The following is a 16032-nucleotide window of genomic DNA, read 5'->3' on the forward strand; positions in this document are numbered from 1 at the left end:
TCCCTGGGACGAGGTGCGTGTTCTGGAAGGAGAGTCTTGGGTTGGTGATGGCCCCAGGGATCTCCCGTGCTCTGGGCTGGGAGCAGGCTCCTCTCTGTGTCCCTGCCAAGGGCACCTGCCTGGGTGGGTGGGCAAGTCGGGACTGCCTTCCCTAGGAGGGACCTGGTGTGGAGCACGGAGGGGTCCCCAGCTCGCCTGAAGGTTGGGGCTGAGGATCCAGGGAAAGCACACAGGTGGCAGGCCCGCCGCTTGGGGCACGGCTGGCGTGAAGAGGAAACAGCAAGGGATGCAGGGGTGGGAGGCTGGGCTGCGGGGCAGCTGGTGGGGGGAGAGGAGGTGGGGTGGCAGGGAGAGACCAAGGAGGAGCAAGGTGAGGTGGGAGGGGCAGGGGATCAGAAAGGGTGGCCGGGCTGACAGGCTGGGCCGACGCACGGGAGGCCGCAGCCAGTGCAGAAGACTCAGAAGTGACCTTCAACTTTAAACAGGAGAAGGCAGGCGAAAACCCCCATTTTGCGGGGAGGTGTTTTCAGGAATCACTCGGCCTTTGTCTTTTCACACACTGGCTCTGCGGGGCTGAATGGAGCCACTGCAGCAGGAGGACACATTCCCCCTGGGTTTGCCGAGCGGGTAGCAGGCTGAGGCCCCACGTGTGATGTCCAGGAGGGACTGAGGCTGGGTCTGCACGGGGCGTCCGCTCCCCGTTCCTGCACGGCTCCGCTCCGGTAAGAGAGAGGACGCCTCCTCACAGACCCGGAGGGTCAAGCACTCGCTGGGCGGGGAAGCTCTGGTGACTAGGAAGCGGCCCCCTCCGCCCCCTGGCACGGCTGTGACTGCCCTTCCTCCTTTCTGCAGGCAAGGGATGGGGACGGATGGGGAGTTGGGCTGGATGCCTGAGCCTCCAGGTCGAGACTGTGGGAAGAGGAAGAAGAGACCCTCAGACCTTAGGGTCTGAACACAGCCTTTCCAGAGTCCTGTGTGCGACAGTGCCCACTGGAGGAAGTGCAGGGGCCGGTTCCTGAGGCCCCCGGCCCTCCACTGTCCAGCAACGGCCAGCCCTACCCGCGAGCACAACGGATCGGTTTCCATGAAGAAAAAGCAGTGAGACCCGTGATCACGTCAGGACCCAGACATCAACTGGGACAGAGAACGACAATTCATCGGCGCTGGCGGGCGGAGAACCACGTCACCTGCGCAGCATTTATGCCCCCGGCCTTTAACTGAATCTGACCGTGAGAAAACAGACGCACGCGGACCTTAAGAGAGGCGACCGGCCTATACTAAGATGCCAACGCTAAGACAGACGAAGGAAAGCGGCGGGTGGGGCTCTGCCTAGCTAAAGGACACAGTAGAGGCGTGACAGCTGAGCACTGCAAGGGTCACAGAAACATTCTGAGGACACTGCACGGACCACCGGAAAATCTGGATGCGGACTGTGCTTCAGCTAATATTATGTTAAAGTTTAGGAACGTGATAATGGTTGTGTGTGTGTGTGTGTGTGTGTGTGATGCGTGTGCACAGAGACAGAAAACGAGTGGGAGTGCAGGATAACAAAACGTGACACGTGTTAATCCAGGGGGATCTCAGCTAAGGGTTTATGGTGTCCACGACCTGCTCTCTCAACCTGTCATTGGCAATGTTTCAAGATCAAAGTTGAGGGGAAGGAGGCTCAGAAGGTAAGCACACGATGCCTGCGCTGCTCTGTCTGTCTTCCCTTAAGCGGGCCTCGTCTTTTCAAGTCCTATCATTAATGACTGATAAGTTATTCTTTTTTTGGTCACGCCGCGCGGCTTGTGGGATCTTGGTTCCCTGACCAGGGATGGATTCTGGGCCCTCGGCAGTGAAAGTGCAGAGTCCTAACCACTGGACCGCCAGGGAAGTCCCTAAGTTATTCTTTGCGGTGATGACAGTCACATTTCTTACTTTCACAAAGCAAGGCTTAGTGACACAGTGTGTTAACTCCTCTCTTACTGGGCTGCCGCCTGCTCCTGAGGGGAGCCCGTCTGCTCCTGTGTGATTCCTGTGAGCTCACAGATGCTCATTTCGAAAATCAAACCGGGACGGCGCCACGCCAGGCGCGTTGCTATGTGACCACAGACCACACACACCAGCGCTCCTTTTCAGGGTTTATTTCATCTGCTAACATTCATCTTGACCTAGACAAAAACAATTAGATGATTATGACTTGCGTTTCCATCATCAACTCATTTTTTTGTATGAGTCACCAAAAGGTTTCTTCTCAACACTTTTTTTTTTTTTTTAATAAGAAGCTATAAATAAATAAAGCTTTAAACGCTCCTGGGTTCAAGTTAAACTCTTCCAGTTCCCAAGACGTTCACAGACTCATTGCTTGGACAGTTCTCTCGTCCCTCACGCCTCCTCCGAGAGAGGACATCGAAGGCCTGGGGTGGTGGGAGCGGGGAGCTGTTCACTCACTGCATGTTTGCTTCTGTCCCTCAGCCCTGGGAAGAGCCCTGGGGAGGCCATCCCTTCCCTGGAGCCCCAGCCCGTGGTGTTGGAGGAGATGCTGCAGGCACAAGAAGCCTTTACCTCAAAGCAGGCGTCCTGAGCCGGCAGTGCTGGACGGGAGACCCAAGTGGCCGAGGGGCACTGCCAGCTGGTGCTGTCACTGGCACCCCTGCCTGGATGCTGGCCGGAGCCAGGACCTCCTTCCAGATGCAGTGAAGAAACCGAGGAGACCGTGTGACTTGGGACAACGGGCCATGAGTTAAAACACTCCATTATGTACAAAACACATCCTGCACTCGGGCCACACCCTCAGGAGCGCACCTCGGGGAGGGCTGCTTGAGCCAGGCCGCTGGCCGGGTGCCCGGGCGGCTCACGCACCGCAGCTCTCCTCCCGGTGGGAGGCCACAGCAAGCCCCTAGCGTCGCGGGTGCTTGTGCAGGACCCCAGAGCTCTCGTGAACGTGTCCCGCCCTCCTCCCTGGAGCGCGCCCGCCCCAGATGAGTACTGGCGCAGACCCCCATGCTGACCTTCACACCCCTTTAAAAGAGCTGCCTGAGCACTCACCTCCTCAGCATGATGTGTCCGCTCTCGGGGGCCTGTTGACTGCGCTGTCCTTGGACTGCAAGATGAAGTGGCCAGCGCAGGAAGCTGGCGGGCGGGGGCGGGGGAGGGGGGGCGGCTCAGGCCAGACAGGCAAAGACTAAAGCACCCTTCCGGTGCTTACGGCTCCCTCATTCCACAGGAGGGCAGCTAGGGTGGCCAAGGGGAACCTGGGGCAGGGAACCCTGGCAGGATCTGCCCATGAGGCTGCCGGGGGCCCGGGGCCCTCACCACCCTCGAGTCTGGCCTGCAGCCGCCGGGCACGTGTGCTTCCTCTCCTGGGGAGACGGGGTGCCCATCCACCTCGGGCGTGGGGCTCACACTCAGCTCCCCAGAACCAGGTCTCGGGCCTCATGTCGTGGGGGGCGGGGCGCACGTCCAGAGGCGACGCTGGCCTGGCCTCCCCGAGCACAGGAGGGATGGGCGTGGGGCAAGTGTCTACAGTGGACTGAACATGGCTTCTCCAATCTGCAGGGCTGCGGGGAACAGGCCTGACCAGCTGGTAGGGGCAAGGGCGCAGGAAAACGCGGGGAGAGCCCGGGGTCGGGGGGCTGTGTATCTGGGTATTAGGGGAGCCACCCAGAGCTGTTTCTTCCAATCCTGGAGGAGAATCTGAAAGCCCGAGTACCCTTTCCTGGCTGTCCTGAACCACCGTGGCCCCAAAGTATGGCTCGTGGGCAGTGGCTGTGGTCTGCAGAGTTCCAGCCAACGGAGGCTTGACTGAACTTTATACACGGGGCTGTGGGGGGAATGGGTCTAAGTCCCACATAAATGTCCAAGTCATGGGCTTGGGGCTGGGGGCAGCCCACTGACAAAGCCCAGAGGGTCAGAAAGGACAATGCAGGGGGAGAGCTCTTGATTTCTGTCCCCCTTCCTGTCTGAGCTGGTCTGGCTGGGACGTCTGCCTGGACACAGGTGGAAGCATCCTCACCTATGGCCTTCCTACTCCTGGGATGCCCTCCGCCCACGCAAGGGGGCAGTGCAGCATGGGGACCATCTCCCCACAGCGCCCCTTGCTCTGGGGACTGAGGAAAACGGGGTGGGGGACCCCAGGTGATGTGCTTTGATCTCTTGACCCGAAGCATGAAGCCACACTGTGGGTTTTGACCTTGGGCTAGAGAGGGGAGTGGGCTTCCCAGGGGCTGGACTAGAGTCTTCTTGGCTTTAGATGGGGTGGGCCCTGACCCTGAAGATGGGTGAGCTGGGAGCTCCATTCCTGAGGCTACCTCAGAGGGCTGTGTCTCCACGCAGGCCTTGGGGCCAGGGGTCCCCTGGAGGCTGAGCTACCTGCAGGGGGAGTACGGGGGGAGCGGGCGTGTGCCTGGTGGGCGTGACCACACACCTGGCCTGGCAGGTCCGCCTTCCACTGCATTGGATTTTTCTAGTCTTCAAACCTGTGGCCGTTGTGACCAGGAGGACGGGAGAGCGGGGACGTACCTGCTCCCAGCCCTGCAGGCCTGGCTGGGGGGTCCTCCAAGCACCCTTCCCTCTGACCCAGTGGGTTCCCACGTTGATTTCTCAGAGCCCCGGCCTGGGAGGGTGGGAAGAACCGACCCACCAGGCCCACCCCTTCCCCTCCCTCAACCGCCCGTCCGTCTTCTGGCAAGCGGACGGGGGTCCTCTTCCCACAGAGTTCTGGGGGCCGAGTGTGTTGGTCAGTCTGCCTGGTCCCACCTGCCCCCGCCGGCCGCCACTACCACTTCTCGATGATGTGGCTCATGTAGTCCTCGGTGGGCACGCGGCCGGGCTCCTCGGCGTCCCCCCGCGGCGGCGCCTCCTTGGCCCGGTGCAGCAGGCGCTCCTCGCGGCTCCGGAGGCGCTGCTGCCGGCGCTCCAGCTGCCGCCTGTACTGGTAGCGCTGCTGGAAGAGGTCCCTGGCGTAGTCGTAGAGCTGCACGTCCAGGTCGTTGAGCTCCTCGATGCGCCGGATGGTGTCCTCGCCCACCTCCACGCCGCCCGCCCGCGTGCTGTTGTACTGCATGAAGGGACGGATGAACTTGAGGTTGAACGTCCGCTCGAACAGGTACTGCGTCTTGCGCTGGAACTCGGTCAGGCCGAAGAAGGCCATGCCCCGCAGGTTCTTCTTGGCGCTGTCCAGCAGCAGCTGGGCCCGCTTGCCCTCGGGGATGAAGGACAGGTTGTAGCAGCCCACCAGGCTCAGGTCGGCCAGCATGCGCACCTGGCGGTTGCTGGCCAGGTTGTAGGGGCAGTCCATGAACTCCTGCAGCGTGCAGCCCGACCAGTCCGTGCCCTCGTAGCAGGGCGGCAGCTCCTCGGGCGTCGGCGTGCGCCCGTCGCACATGTGCAGCGATGTCTTCCACGTGGCCCCCCGCTGCACGTGCCGCCACTCGCTCAGGTAGCGGGACACGGGGTCTCGCAGCAGGGTGATGTAGTAGAACTTCCTGCAACGAGACGGGGAGCGGGGGGGAGGTGAGGCCGGGGCGTCAGGCAGGGGTGGGGCATGTAGGGACCACTGGGGGGTGAAGGAGCGGGGAGGCTGCAGCCCTGAGTCGGATGGCTCTGCTCAGCGCCTATGCTATGCGACCCCCGGGGAGTGGCTTCACCTCTGAGATTAGCCATCACATCTCAGGTCTCCAAAGGCCCACTGCTGAATGAGAAACCCAGGTGTGAGATGTGATGTAACCCACAAAGGTCTCAGGCCACCACCACAATAACGAGCGTGACCGCTGCAGTGTCCTGCAGGGCCCAGCCCTGGTGCCCTCCTGAACCCTGGCCCAGGGTCTCCTCTGGGGCCTTCCCCCGAGCCCCAGGCGTGCCCTCCTGCCTCGCACCTTGGGAGGGGCAACCTGACTTTGCCCTGCAGGGCATGGAGGAGAGTGGCCCCAGGGTCCACACTACCTGGTACCAGACGTTTAGAGAGCTGTCACAGTGGCAGGCTTGGTGCAGCCCAAGGGGCCACTGAAAAGTCACTCACAGTCCCAGGCTGCACGGCAGGTCTGGGCCAGGGCCTCCCACTGGGCCCACTCCACCCCAGCCTCCTGCAGAGCTCCAGTGGGGGAGGGGCACCAGGAGACCACCCAGCCCCCGGGGTGAGCCGTAACTCATAATTTTTATCGTCTCCCAGGAACTGTTCCAACCCCCAAGGAGTTGGGCACCAATGCCACCTCCCCACGCTGTGGGTAAGGGGCATCCGTCCGTACCATGGGAGAGCTGACTCAAGGAGGGCTGTGCCCCCTTCTCCTCGCTCCCTTGGGGTGAGAGGCAGCCGGGGTGATTCAGGTCCCTGCAGGGTGTGCTGTGATGATCGGCCCCAGTGCCAGGAACTGTGACGGGCCTGGTGGGTGTGGGTCGCCCCAGGGGGGGGTTGCGGCTCTTCTCGGAGCCCCACCTCCAGGGCTGGCAGAGCAGCTGCCTGTGCAGGTGGGGCAGGTCCCAGGCCAAGGGGAACCAGGGCCTGGGGCGAGCAGCCTAGAGTGTCCTCGGAAGTGGGCAGCAGGGGCCCACTGGGTCCCCACACACCACTCCTGGGGGGGTCCATCCCCCCTCCCCCGGCCCCTGCCTGATGGCAACATGGAAGCTGCCCCCACACTGCCCCCTCCTCACCGAGGCCCAACAAGAACAGCCCTCGCACTGCCCTCTGGGAAGCCACGGGGGCACAAGACACGTCGCAGGGTCTGGCAGTGCCCTGATCTGACCGCATCTCCCAGGGGGCAAGGGGGCCCTGGGGTGCGGGCATGATAACTAGCAAGGGCGAAGGTGACGGGGTACCACCGGGGGTCACCCCAGCCTTAGGGGGGCACATTCAGAAAACCGCAGGAATGGCAGACAGTGGGAGAAGACCTGGGCAGAGGGCACCCAGGGGGCTGGGGGAGGGAGTCCGCAGGGAGGAGACGGCAGGATGGGCATCCTGACTCCTGAGCCCTCCGCGAAGCCTGGGCTCTCCCGTTTGTGCCTCGGGCCCCCGTCAGCTCTCATGCGCCCTGCCCCAGCCCAGGTGCTGACAGCGCGCTCCGCCTCTGCAGGCGGTCATGTCCAGCCCCTGGGGTGGGGTGGGGCGGGGGTGGCTGGCAGCCCCGATGTGACCCCCTCCCCCAGCTCCTGTGGAATGTGCCCTGGTGGCTCTGGCTGCCCCTGGGAGAAGAACAAAGGCCCACCTGTGCCCTCCCAGCTCCTCTCTGACTGCTGGGACTGCTCCCCGCCCCCCGCTTGCTGGCTCCCAAGAAGACACCCCAGGGCCTTTGCACGAACTCTGTCCTCCCTCTATTTCATCAGCTGACTCTGACTCATACCCTAGACCTCAGCCAGAACCACTTCCCAGGGAAGCCTCGTCCTGCAGACACGGCTCCCTCTTGGGCTTCTGTCACAGTGGTAACTTTCCACTGACCTCTCAGCTCACCCTGCGGTAGGGAGGGGGTGGCGGGGAGCTGGTTCCTGTGTGTGCGCCGAGCAGGGCCGTGGTGCCTCTCTGGGGACAAGACTGGGATGGGCCAGATGGTCCAAGACAGAAGGTGCCTCGGGGCAGGCCCCGAGGAGGAAATCAAGCCTTGAGAGGTTAGGCAGCTACCTGGAGGCCCCCAGTGGCTTCAGCACTGGGGTAGGGCGGGAGGCCAGGCCCCTCTCTGCAGACCCTGGTTAGGTGGACTGGCACGGGTGACAAAGACCTTCAACACAGTCAGGACGAGGAGGTCAGTTCATCCCAGGGCCAGCCTTCTAGAGACCTAGTATATGACACTTATAAATCCTGACCACGACAACTGCTTCTAAAGAGACCACGACAGACAGGCAGACACAGAGATACACCTAGAAACGCACGTGGACAAACACAGTGCTGCGTGCAGGCTGCTGGCACACACCGTGTCCACTGCTGAGCCCGGCTGGTCCCTTGTCCCGTCCTCGGCCCTCCCCACCCCGTGTGCACACGGGCAGGCCAGCGTGGTAGATTCTCCTGGACACAGAAAACCAGAGTATGACGTGTCAGCGGACAAAGATTTGTCTACGTGGCCCCACCGAAGCCACTCGGGGTTCAACCTGGTTGCAAGGTGACCTCTGATGGCAAGAACTCACGGTGCACAGCGGGGCACCAGCGCCCGCCCCAGCGTCTGTGTCCCCACAGGCCTCTGCAGTCGCGTAGGCCTGGAGCCCTGCGTCAGCACTTGTCACCGCCCACCACGAGGGCAGGCTTGGAGAAGCCCAGCTGCCCCCCAGACCCTCACGGATCTCAATGCACCCTTGAGAGGGGGACGGGGCCGCTAGCCCTCCTGCGGCGTGCCGGAGCCAGAGCCGACTGAGCCCCCTGGGCCCCTGGGCTCACGCTGACCCCCGCGGCTCCCCTGTGTACCACATGGGTGCTGAGTGGGACGGCCTTGCTCATCGCTGCGTCCCTGGGTGCTGGCCTGGCTGGACAGGAGCAGGGGCTCGCCCGTGGTGACCGGGGCGGTGGTGTTCGGATGGGCCGTGCTGAGCCTTCTCTGTTCAGGACGTTGCCAGGCCCTGGGCCCCCGATTCTGTCCTCCCAACACGGCCTGTGGAGACTAAGGGTCCAGGCAGACCCTAGACCCTGTGTGAGGGGCCAGCGGCCCCCGGTCACTGCCCAGCCCCAGCCCCGCTCCTGCCTGGACGGCACGGGAGCCCCTGTGGGTGCGCACCCCTGACCTTGGGTGGCCTCCTCAGGAGCGCATGCGCCTGACCCCCAGCTCCGCTTGCTGGTCCACCCTGGCCCTTGCCTGCTCCGCTGTCCTGACACAGCAGGCACCCGTGGCCACAGGCCTGTGCCCCGGCCACCCTCTGTTCAGCACGCCTGCTCCCGTCTCACTCGCTCTGCGCCCCCCTTGCCCGTTAGGCACATCAGCAGACAGGGCAGCTTTCCTGGCCACTGAAGGGGGAGCGAGGGCACTGACTGAAAGTGAGCAGAGGGCAGGTGTGGCGGGGGCAGAAGACCCCCCAGACGACCGACTGTCCACGTCCAGGCAGCTCCCTGCCCAGGACGAAACCAGATGTGTGTTCTCTGGAGGCGCTCATGGCTCAGAGACACGAAGAACTGGGCAGGGGGCCAAACGACGGCCGGCACGCTCACGGGGGACCCAGCTTCTGCCCCAGCCTCACCCCAGAGGAAACTGCAGGGTTTCTGCCCCAGAGCGAAGTTCCCCCTGCACTCACATCTGGGGTCCCCCATAAACAGGGGGCCTTCTGCCTCTCACCCTCCAGCAGGATCTGCCCATCCAGGCCGTCCAACTGCTAGCCAACAAGGGTTCCAGAAGGACAGAGAGGACATGGCGGAGGAGATGATGAAAGAAACAATGAGAAGTCAAGCACTTAATTCATTTCGAGCGAAACGGCTCGCCCACTGCCCAGCAAATGAACACGGAGACCAGACCCAAGATTACAGAGATGACGCATGAAGCACGTGGACAGAAAACCAGAACACGTAACGAGTGGGACTCAACTTCTCTATGGAACACCATATGCTAAGAATCAATGGAGCGATGGCTTCAAAATGCTGACGGGAAATAGACCAACTGTATCTCATACCCAGCCAAGCTTCACACCCGTGAAGGCTTGGGAAATTTATTTTCTGTGAATCCTGCTCTAGGAAGATACTGGAGTATGTACCTCATACAGTAGATGAGAAAAAAAAAAAAAGTGTGGGACACAGAAGCTCGAACCCAGGAGAGATCCCAGATGTCCACTGGGCATCCCGCTGGGTCTGTCAGGAGAAGAGGGACGGGGCTTCCAGAAAGAGGGGCCCAGACAGATGACCTGACAAAACACATCACTGGTGGAAAAAAAAAAGCGAACGGTAGGTACATGGCAGATCTTTGGAATCACCTGGAAAAAAAGGAGTCTATGAAGATGGAGGACAAAGCAAGTAAAAAGTAGGGCTGGGCTTCCCTGGTGGCGCAGTGGTTGAGAGTCCGCCTGCCGATGCAGGGGACGCGGGTTCGTGCCCCGGTCCGGGAGGATCCCACGTGCCGCGGAGCGGCTGGGCCCGTGAGCCATGGCCGCTGGGCCTGCGCGTCCGGAGCCTGTGCTCCGCAACGGGAGAGGCCACAGCAGTGAGAGGCCTGCATACCGCAAAAAACAAAAAAAGAAAAAAAAAAGGAGGGCAATCGTTAATTCTAGGAAAAACGAAAAGTTACATTAAAAAAAAATGAAGTATGTTACTAGGCTCAGAAGAAAACAATGGTTTTAGAGACATCATGATATAAACAGTGGTAAGTGATTGAATAAAAACTTGAGCTTTAACTCTCCTTGGAGAATGGGTGGGGTGTGGAGAAGGATAAGGGCAAAAGAACACTTCATCTATCAAAACAGAAAGTACACAGATAACATTTAAATCAATGAAACAAGAAATATCACTATACATGACTCAGAAACATGGAAGTCAATACATGAAGGCTACCAAAAAGGGGTGCAAGAGGTCCTTTGGGGAAGCTGGAAAGGAAAAGTAGATCTGTTGGTTTTTATCATAAACCGCTTGGAGCTATTTGTCTTTAAGCATGTGTGAATTCTTGTAACTAAAAACACTAAAACAATGTGGAAACAGGCTTAAAAAGAAACATATGGAGAGATGCTCCCCTTCATTAGTCATCGAGGGAACAGCACACTCCGCCACAACGTGATACCCACTGGAGCAGCAAAACAAAGTGGGGCAAGGCCAACTTCTGACAAATGCTTACCGGGACAGCTGTTGTGGAGCGACTTCACGGGTAGGCGGAGGGCGCACACACGCTCACCCCGTGACCCTCACACTCACCACGCCCCCACGAGTCGTCTCCTAGGCACACGTCATGGGGAGGCCTCGCCCATGCGCCCTGGGAGATGTGGACAAGACAGTCCACAGCGCTCTGCTGGTGAGAGCCCCAAACATCCATCGCAGAGGCATGCGTACACCAATGGGGTACATTCTTCCAACAGAACACTGCCCAGCAACAGACAGGAACAAACGACAGCGACTCACGGCAGCTCGGGTGAATGTGATGAATAAGATGTTGCAGAAAGAATGCAGATAAGAATATGTAACAGAGTGCAACGATATGGTTTATCAAGTTTCTAAAAAGAAAACCCAAGAAAATGCTATTTAGTGATACGTACACACGTACTGAAAACAGTGGCAAGAAAAAGGTGATGAGGGGAAACACAGGAGCCCTCCAGTCAGAGCTTAGCCTTGGTGTCTCGGGGGGCGGTGGCGGGGGAGGCAGGGAATGCGCTAGCCCGTGGTGGCGTCCATGGCACTGATCACGCCCTCGTGCTTAAGGCAGGAGCGAGGGTGCAGGCGTGCATCCTTGGGCTTTATTCCCTATGTACGTTCACGCAACTTCTTTTGTATTTCCCAAACACTGTGTGATAAGGAAAGCAGTGTTAAAACCAAGGTTTTCCAGGGCGGCCTGCGAGGCCCCTGCTGGCCTTGCAGGTGGACCAGCATTCTTGCCAAACCTGGAGCCTCAGTTCCTCAAAGCGTCTGGTGTCCCCTCCCACCTGGAATTGCCAGCCAATTCCAGGTGTCTGCAGCCCTTTCCTTACCCCTGACCCCTTCCTACATGCTCATGTGAGTAGGGAGTGGCTCCACGGGGGAGGGGAGGACCCCTTGGGGGCATCACCTCTGGGGACTGTGAGGGTGGCCAGTCTTCTGGGTCAGTCGGGGCCGCCCTGTGGCGTGTGAACTAACCACATGATGCTGAGCCAGCTGCTCCTGCCTCCGGGAAGGAACCACAGCTCCTCCGGAGCTGGAGCTCCCAGCTGATGGCCGGCTTCCCATCCAGGAGGGCCTTGGGGTGCAAACAGTGCGCCCCACCCCCTGGGGCTCCCCTTTCCTGCCGCCAACCCAAAGGCGGGAGACCAGGGACCCTGTTTAGTGACTTGGCGGGCAAATTATGCTCTGTCAGGGTGGGAGGCTTCTGGCATCTTCTGCAAGCACAGCCCTAACTCACATCTTGGCCTAAGTGGGAGCCCACTGTACCCCAGCTTCCCGGGCAGGTCTCCGTGGAGCAGGGCTGCCTGCTACGTCCCAGGAGAGACCCAGGGAGCGGCGCAGAGCACGCCCCAGCCCAGACCGTCCTGCCTGTGAGTCGGGGGCAGGATTCACAGCGCTGTCACCCTAGCGGGGCACACACTGGGACCGGAGGGATGACAAGGAAGCCCTGCTCACACCTCTTCCTCTGAAGCTTCCACCACTGGCTGCTCGCCACCATCTAGCCAGCCAGCCGGCACCCCACACGGTCCACTGCTGGCGGCAGGACGTGGCATGAGGTCGTCCCTCTGCAGCTGTGTGCAAGGTCACTCGGGCCGCCACCATGCGCCATCCCTCTCCCCAGGGTCTTCACCCCATCCTCTCACCTCAATGAGGGCAAGCTCTTGGAAGGCAGGCCTATGTACTGGGGACACCGCAGTGCCCTGCTCAGCGCGGGACAGCCCATGGCATCCAGGGCCCACTGCCCCGCGGTGGGCTGGGTGGTGGCCACGGGAGTGTGTTCAGTGCCCAGGCTCGGCCGAGGGTGCACGTGCGGCCTGTGCACAGGGAGGGGGCCTCACGCTCAGTACCTCTGCCTTCAGCACCCAAGCTGCCCACGGAACCCATTGGATTGGGGGCTGTCCCCCGGGAAGTGGGTGGAGCCACAGTGGGAACAGCTGCAGCTGGGTGGGCGGAAACGGGGTGAGGAAGGAGTTGGAAGCCTGTGGCCCTGCCCTGGCACTCCATGGACGCACAGCAAAGGACATAAACCAGCAATGCCCCCAGGGCCCTGACAACGGCACCAGTGCCCACTGCCAACAGGCTTGTGGCGTACCAGGCAGAGCCCGGGACCCAGGCACCGCTCCCCTTTCACAGAGGATAAGCCCAGGCTCAGAGGCGGGCAGGGCTCTTAGAGGGCTCTGGGCTGCGTGGGGCGGAACCAACAAGGGCAGCAGGAGGTGATGAATGGCACCGCTCACCAACGGGGCAGGTCAGGAAGGCTTCTCAGAGACGGTGGGGACACAGCCCTTCGTGACCTGAGAAGGGGGCAGAGCAGGCTTGAGGTGCAGGCGGGGCCGGACAGAGAAGGGCCTTGTTCATTTATAGGAAAACAAGCTCGGATGGGAAGTGGAACAGAGTGCAAATTCACGTGGATTCAAAGACAGAACATAGGACTTCAAAGAAACTTCATGTCGTGAAACAATTCTAGCCTGCCCGGTCTACCACCGCTCCCAAGAGCCCACACGTGAACCGACCGCGTCACGCTTCCTTGCATTTAATTACGCCCTGTTTAATGCTGTCTGCGACCTGGGCTGTTCTGACGTTTTGTGTGCCCTGGTTCGGTGCATCCCACCATCATGTACATCCTAGTGAACGAGGAATGTGTTTTGTTCTTGGGTGCAAACACTGCTGTCAGGGAGCGGCCAGCTCTGAAGTTTTAAGAGTCTGAGTTCTCACGGGACCAGCAGCCAGGAAGCCCTGCTTTATTGATGACAAACACTCAGACGGCCTCTGGGAAGATTCTGCAAGGTGCAGCTTTGCGCTCCTTCCTTGGAAGGTGACCGCTGCGAGGCGGCTGAGTGGCAGGGGCTGGGGGGCCTGCCCTGCCGCAGGGCTGGGATCAGGGAGAGGGCCCTTCTCGCTGGCCTCAGAAGCCCCTCCCCCTCCTGCCCGCTGCTGTGGGCATCGGGCAAGTCGGAGCCCACAGTCCCGACTGGGAGGCCCGCTCTGTAGCCTGCATACTTTATCAATGATGAGGAAACCTGGCTCGCAGAGATGGGTGGCTGATGCAAGGCTCGGAGGCAGAAACGGCCCCTCCCCTCCCTCGGGTCACACCCATGGCTGGAGGAGCTTCCCTCTTCTGCCCCAAACCCCACTCCTGGCCCTCCTCCTGGGAGCCGGGAGAGCCGGGGTGGGTGCACAATTCTGTGGCTGGGAGAGGGGCTGGATCAGCAATTACGCTTCCAGAAGGAGTCTGCTCTAAAGAGAAGGGCTGAGATGTGGCAAGTCTGCTGCAGGATGCTGGTGGCATGCCGGCCATTACAGGAGACACGGACGCAGAAGTCAGTGGCAGACACACACGGCAGATGGTCCTGCAGCCAAGGGCGCAGGTGCTCACAAGGCTGCTGGTGCACAGAAGGGCCTGTGCCTACCTGTGCGGAGACAGAAGGCGTTATTAAGTGGCTCTCCGGAGATCGAAACTATGGATTTCCCCCAACATTTTATTATGAGAAACTCAAACTTAAAGAAAAGTTGAAAGTTCAGTGAACACTCATATGCCCAAATGGGTGACACTAACATTTTTGGGGATTTCCCGGGTGGTCCAGTGGTTAAGAATCCAACTTCCAATGCAGGGGACGTGGGTTTGATCCCTGGTCAGGGAACTAAGATCCCACATGCTGCGGGGCAACTAAGCCCATGCACCACAACCACTGAGCCCATACGCCACAACTAGGGAACCTGTGTGCCGCAACTTCTGAGCCTGTGCGCCACAACCAGAGAGCCCACATGCCGCAACTACTGAGCCCACGTGCCACAACTAGAGAAGCCTGTGCGCCGCAACAAAGACCCAGTGCGGCCAAAAAAGAACACAACAGAAAAACAAAAAAACTCCATTTTCTTCTTTACATACTCTATTGCCTGCAGTGAGCACACGTCATTTACGTAACTGAAATCAAGTAATAAAGGTTATAAAACATCCCTGTTGCTTGGGGTGCAAAGAGGCCATCAGAAACAGTCAGCTCTGCAAGCTCTGTGCTCACGTGTCCTCTGTGATAGGACGCCAGCTGCCCGCTCCGCTCCGGGCTGGGGGCTCCAAGGGCAGGGCTTTTGTGAACAAGGCTCTAACTCAAGGAACAAACTCAGACCCTGAAACGAAGGTGGATTTTTCTACCAGTGCTAGCAGAGCTGCAGCTCCCTAATTGCGGGTGAGGACACTGTTATTTAGCATTAGAATTACAACCTTTTTTTTTTTTTAAAGAAATACTGTTGTATTACTTCCAGATATACAGTCACTGAAAAAAAATTAATGCCATAGGGGGATTGGCTTCACTGCCACTTTCTCCCCCAGGACGAGCTTTGGGGTCCCAGAGCAGCAAGGGAAACTCTGTGAGGGGTACCTGAGGCCCCCTCTACCCCAACTCTGTACTGTGGTCTCCCAGGGACCAGGAGTCCCTTCATGAGGACAGAGGCCACACTGTGAAGCCAGTATCCAGACGGTTAATTTTCAAAAAAAACCATACTCTGAGAGGTCTCCGGAACTTCAGAGGGAGGACCCCGGGGAGAACTTGCCATGGGGCCTGCTCAGGGGTGCAGGAACCTCCCAAAGCTTTGCTCTGATGAGCGTCCCACCCCAGGGCCTGGGGAGCATCCCGGGGTGGGGGTGCCGGCTTGCTTTCCAAGGTCTGGGTCCCCCTCCCAGCAGGAAGATGACACCCTTCGGGAGGTCATGGCGTGTACCACCTTGGTCATTAGGTCACTGAGTTGGGCCCTCGTCAGCACTGCGTGCTGCTCACCTAGGCCAGGTGCCCCCCAGAGCCCACGGCTGAGGGAGCAGCGTGGGCCCATGTGAGAGGGGCCCGCTGGGAGGAGAGGCGGGCCCTGCTCTGAGCGGCATGGCTGGGGAGCTGGACCATCCCCGGCAGCACAAGAGTGAACCAGCTGATGGAACGGACAGTCTCTACTGGCTCTGGCCAGCACTCACCTCCCTGCACCAAAGCACGGCGCCCCTCCCGGGTACCTGCAGGAGAAACCCAGCTCAGCAAGCGCTGAGCTGGCAGTGCGGGCTGGGGAGCCCCTCTCCAGATGCAGGTAGGAGACGCTGGCCTCAGGCCTTTCTTCCTGGGCAACGTGTCCGCAGAGCGGCTATGAACTCATAGCTGTTATTTTTGTCGATTAACTGACTCTGTTTCCCAAAATACCTGGCTTGGGAGAGCAGCCCCGCGGCATCAGTGGTCAGGTGCTGTGCGCACACAGGCGGGCCAGTCCTCCCAGAGCCCCTGCGCCCCAGACAGGCAGAGCCTAAAGCGGACACGGTCCTTGGCAGGACCAGAATGGAA

At 60.1% G+C, this 16032-nt stretch overlaps 1 protein-coding gene across 11 annotated transcripts in view; it reads right to left on the minus strand.

Moving 5' to 3' along the window:
* Positions 1-2111: 2111 nt before the first annotated feature.
* Positions 2112-16032, minus strand: part of HS6ST1 (heparan sulfate 6-O-sulfotransferase 1) — a 42853-nt gene continuing 28932 nt past the window's right edge. Inside the window, exons 1-4 of one of the 11 annotated variants that reach the window (XR_004527486.2) lie at positions 6228-14125; positions 4741-5468; positions 3031-3114; positions 2112-2666 (exon numbers count right to left, since the gene is read on the minus strand). Coding sequence is in view for 2 of the 11 variants with exons in the window: in XM_033860323.2 (XP_033716214.1) it covers positions 4760-5468; positions 6228-6829 (1311 nt within the window). In the remaining 9 variants the exon portion in view is untranslated. Of the gene's footprint in view, positions 5469-6227; positions 14126-16032 lie in introns of those variants that run through there. The other 10 variants (XR_004527485.2, XR_012333184.1, XR_012333183.1 and 7 more) reach the window with 10 other exon arrangements.

This window comes from Tursiops truncatus, chromosome 7 (assembly GCF_011762595.2).
Source record: "Tursiops truncatus isolate mTurTru1 chromosome 7, mTurTru1.mat.Y, whole genome shotgun sequence".
NCBI classification, from domain to species: domain Eukaryota; kingdom Metazoa; phylum Chordata; class Mammalia; order Artiodactyla; family Delphinidae; genus Tursiops; species Tursiops truncatus.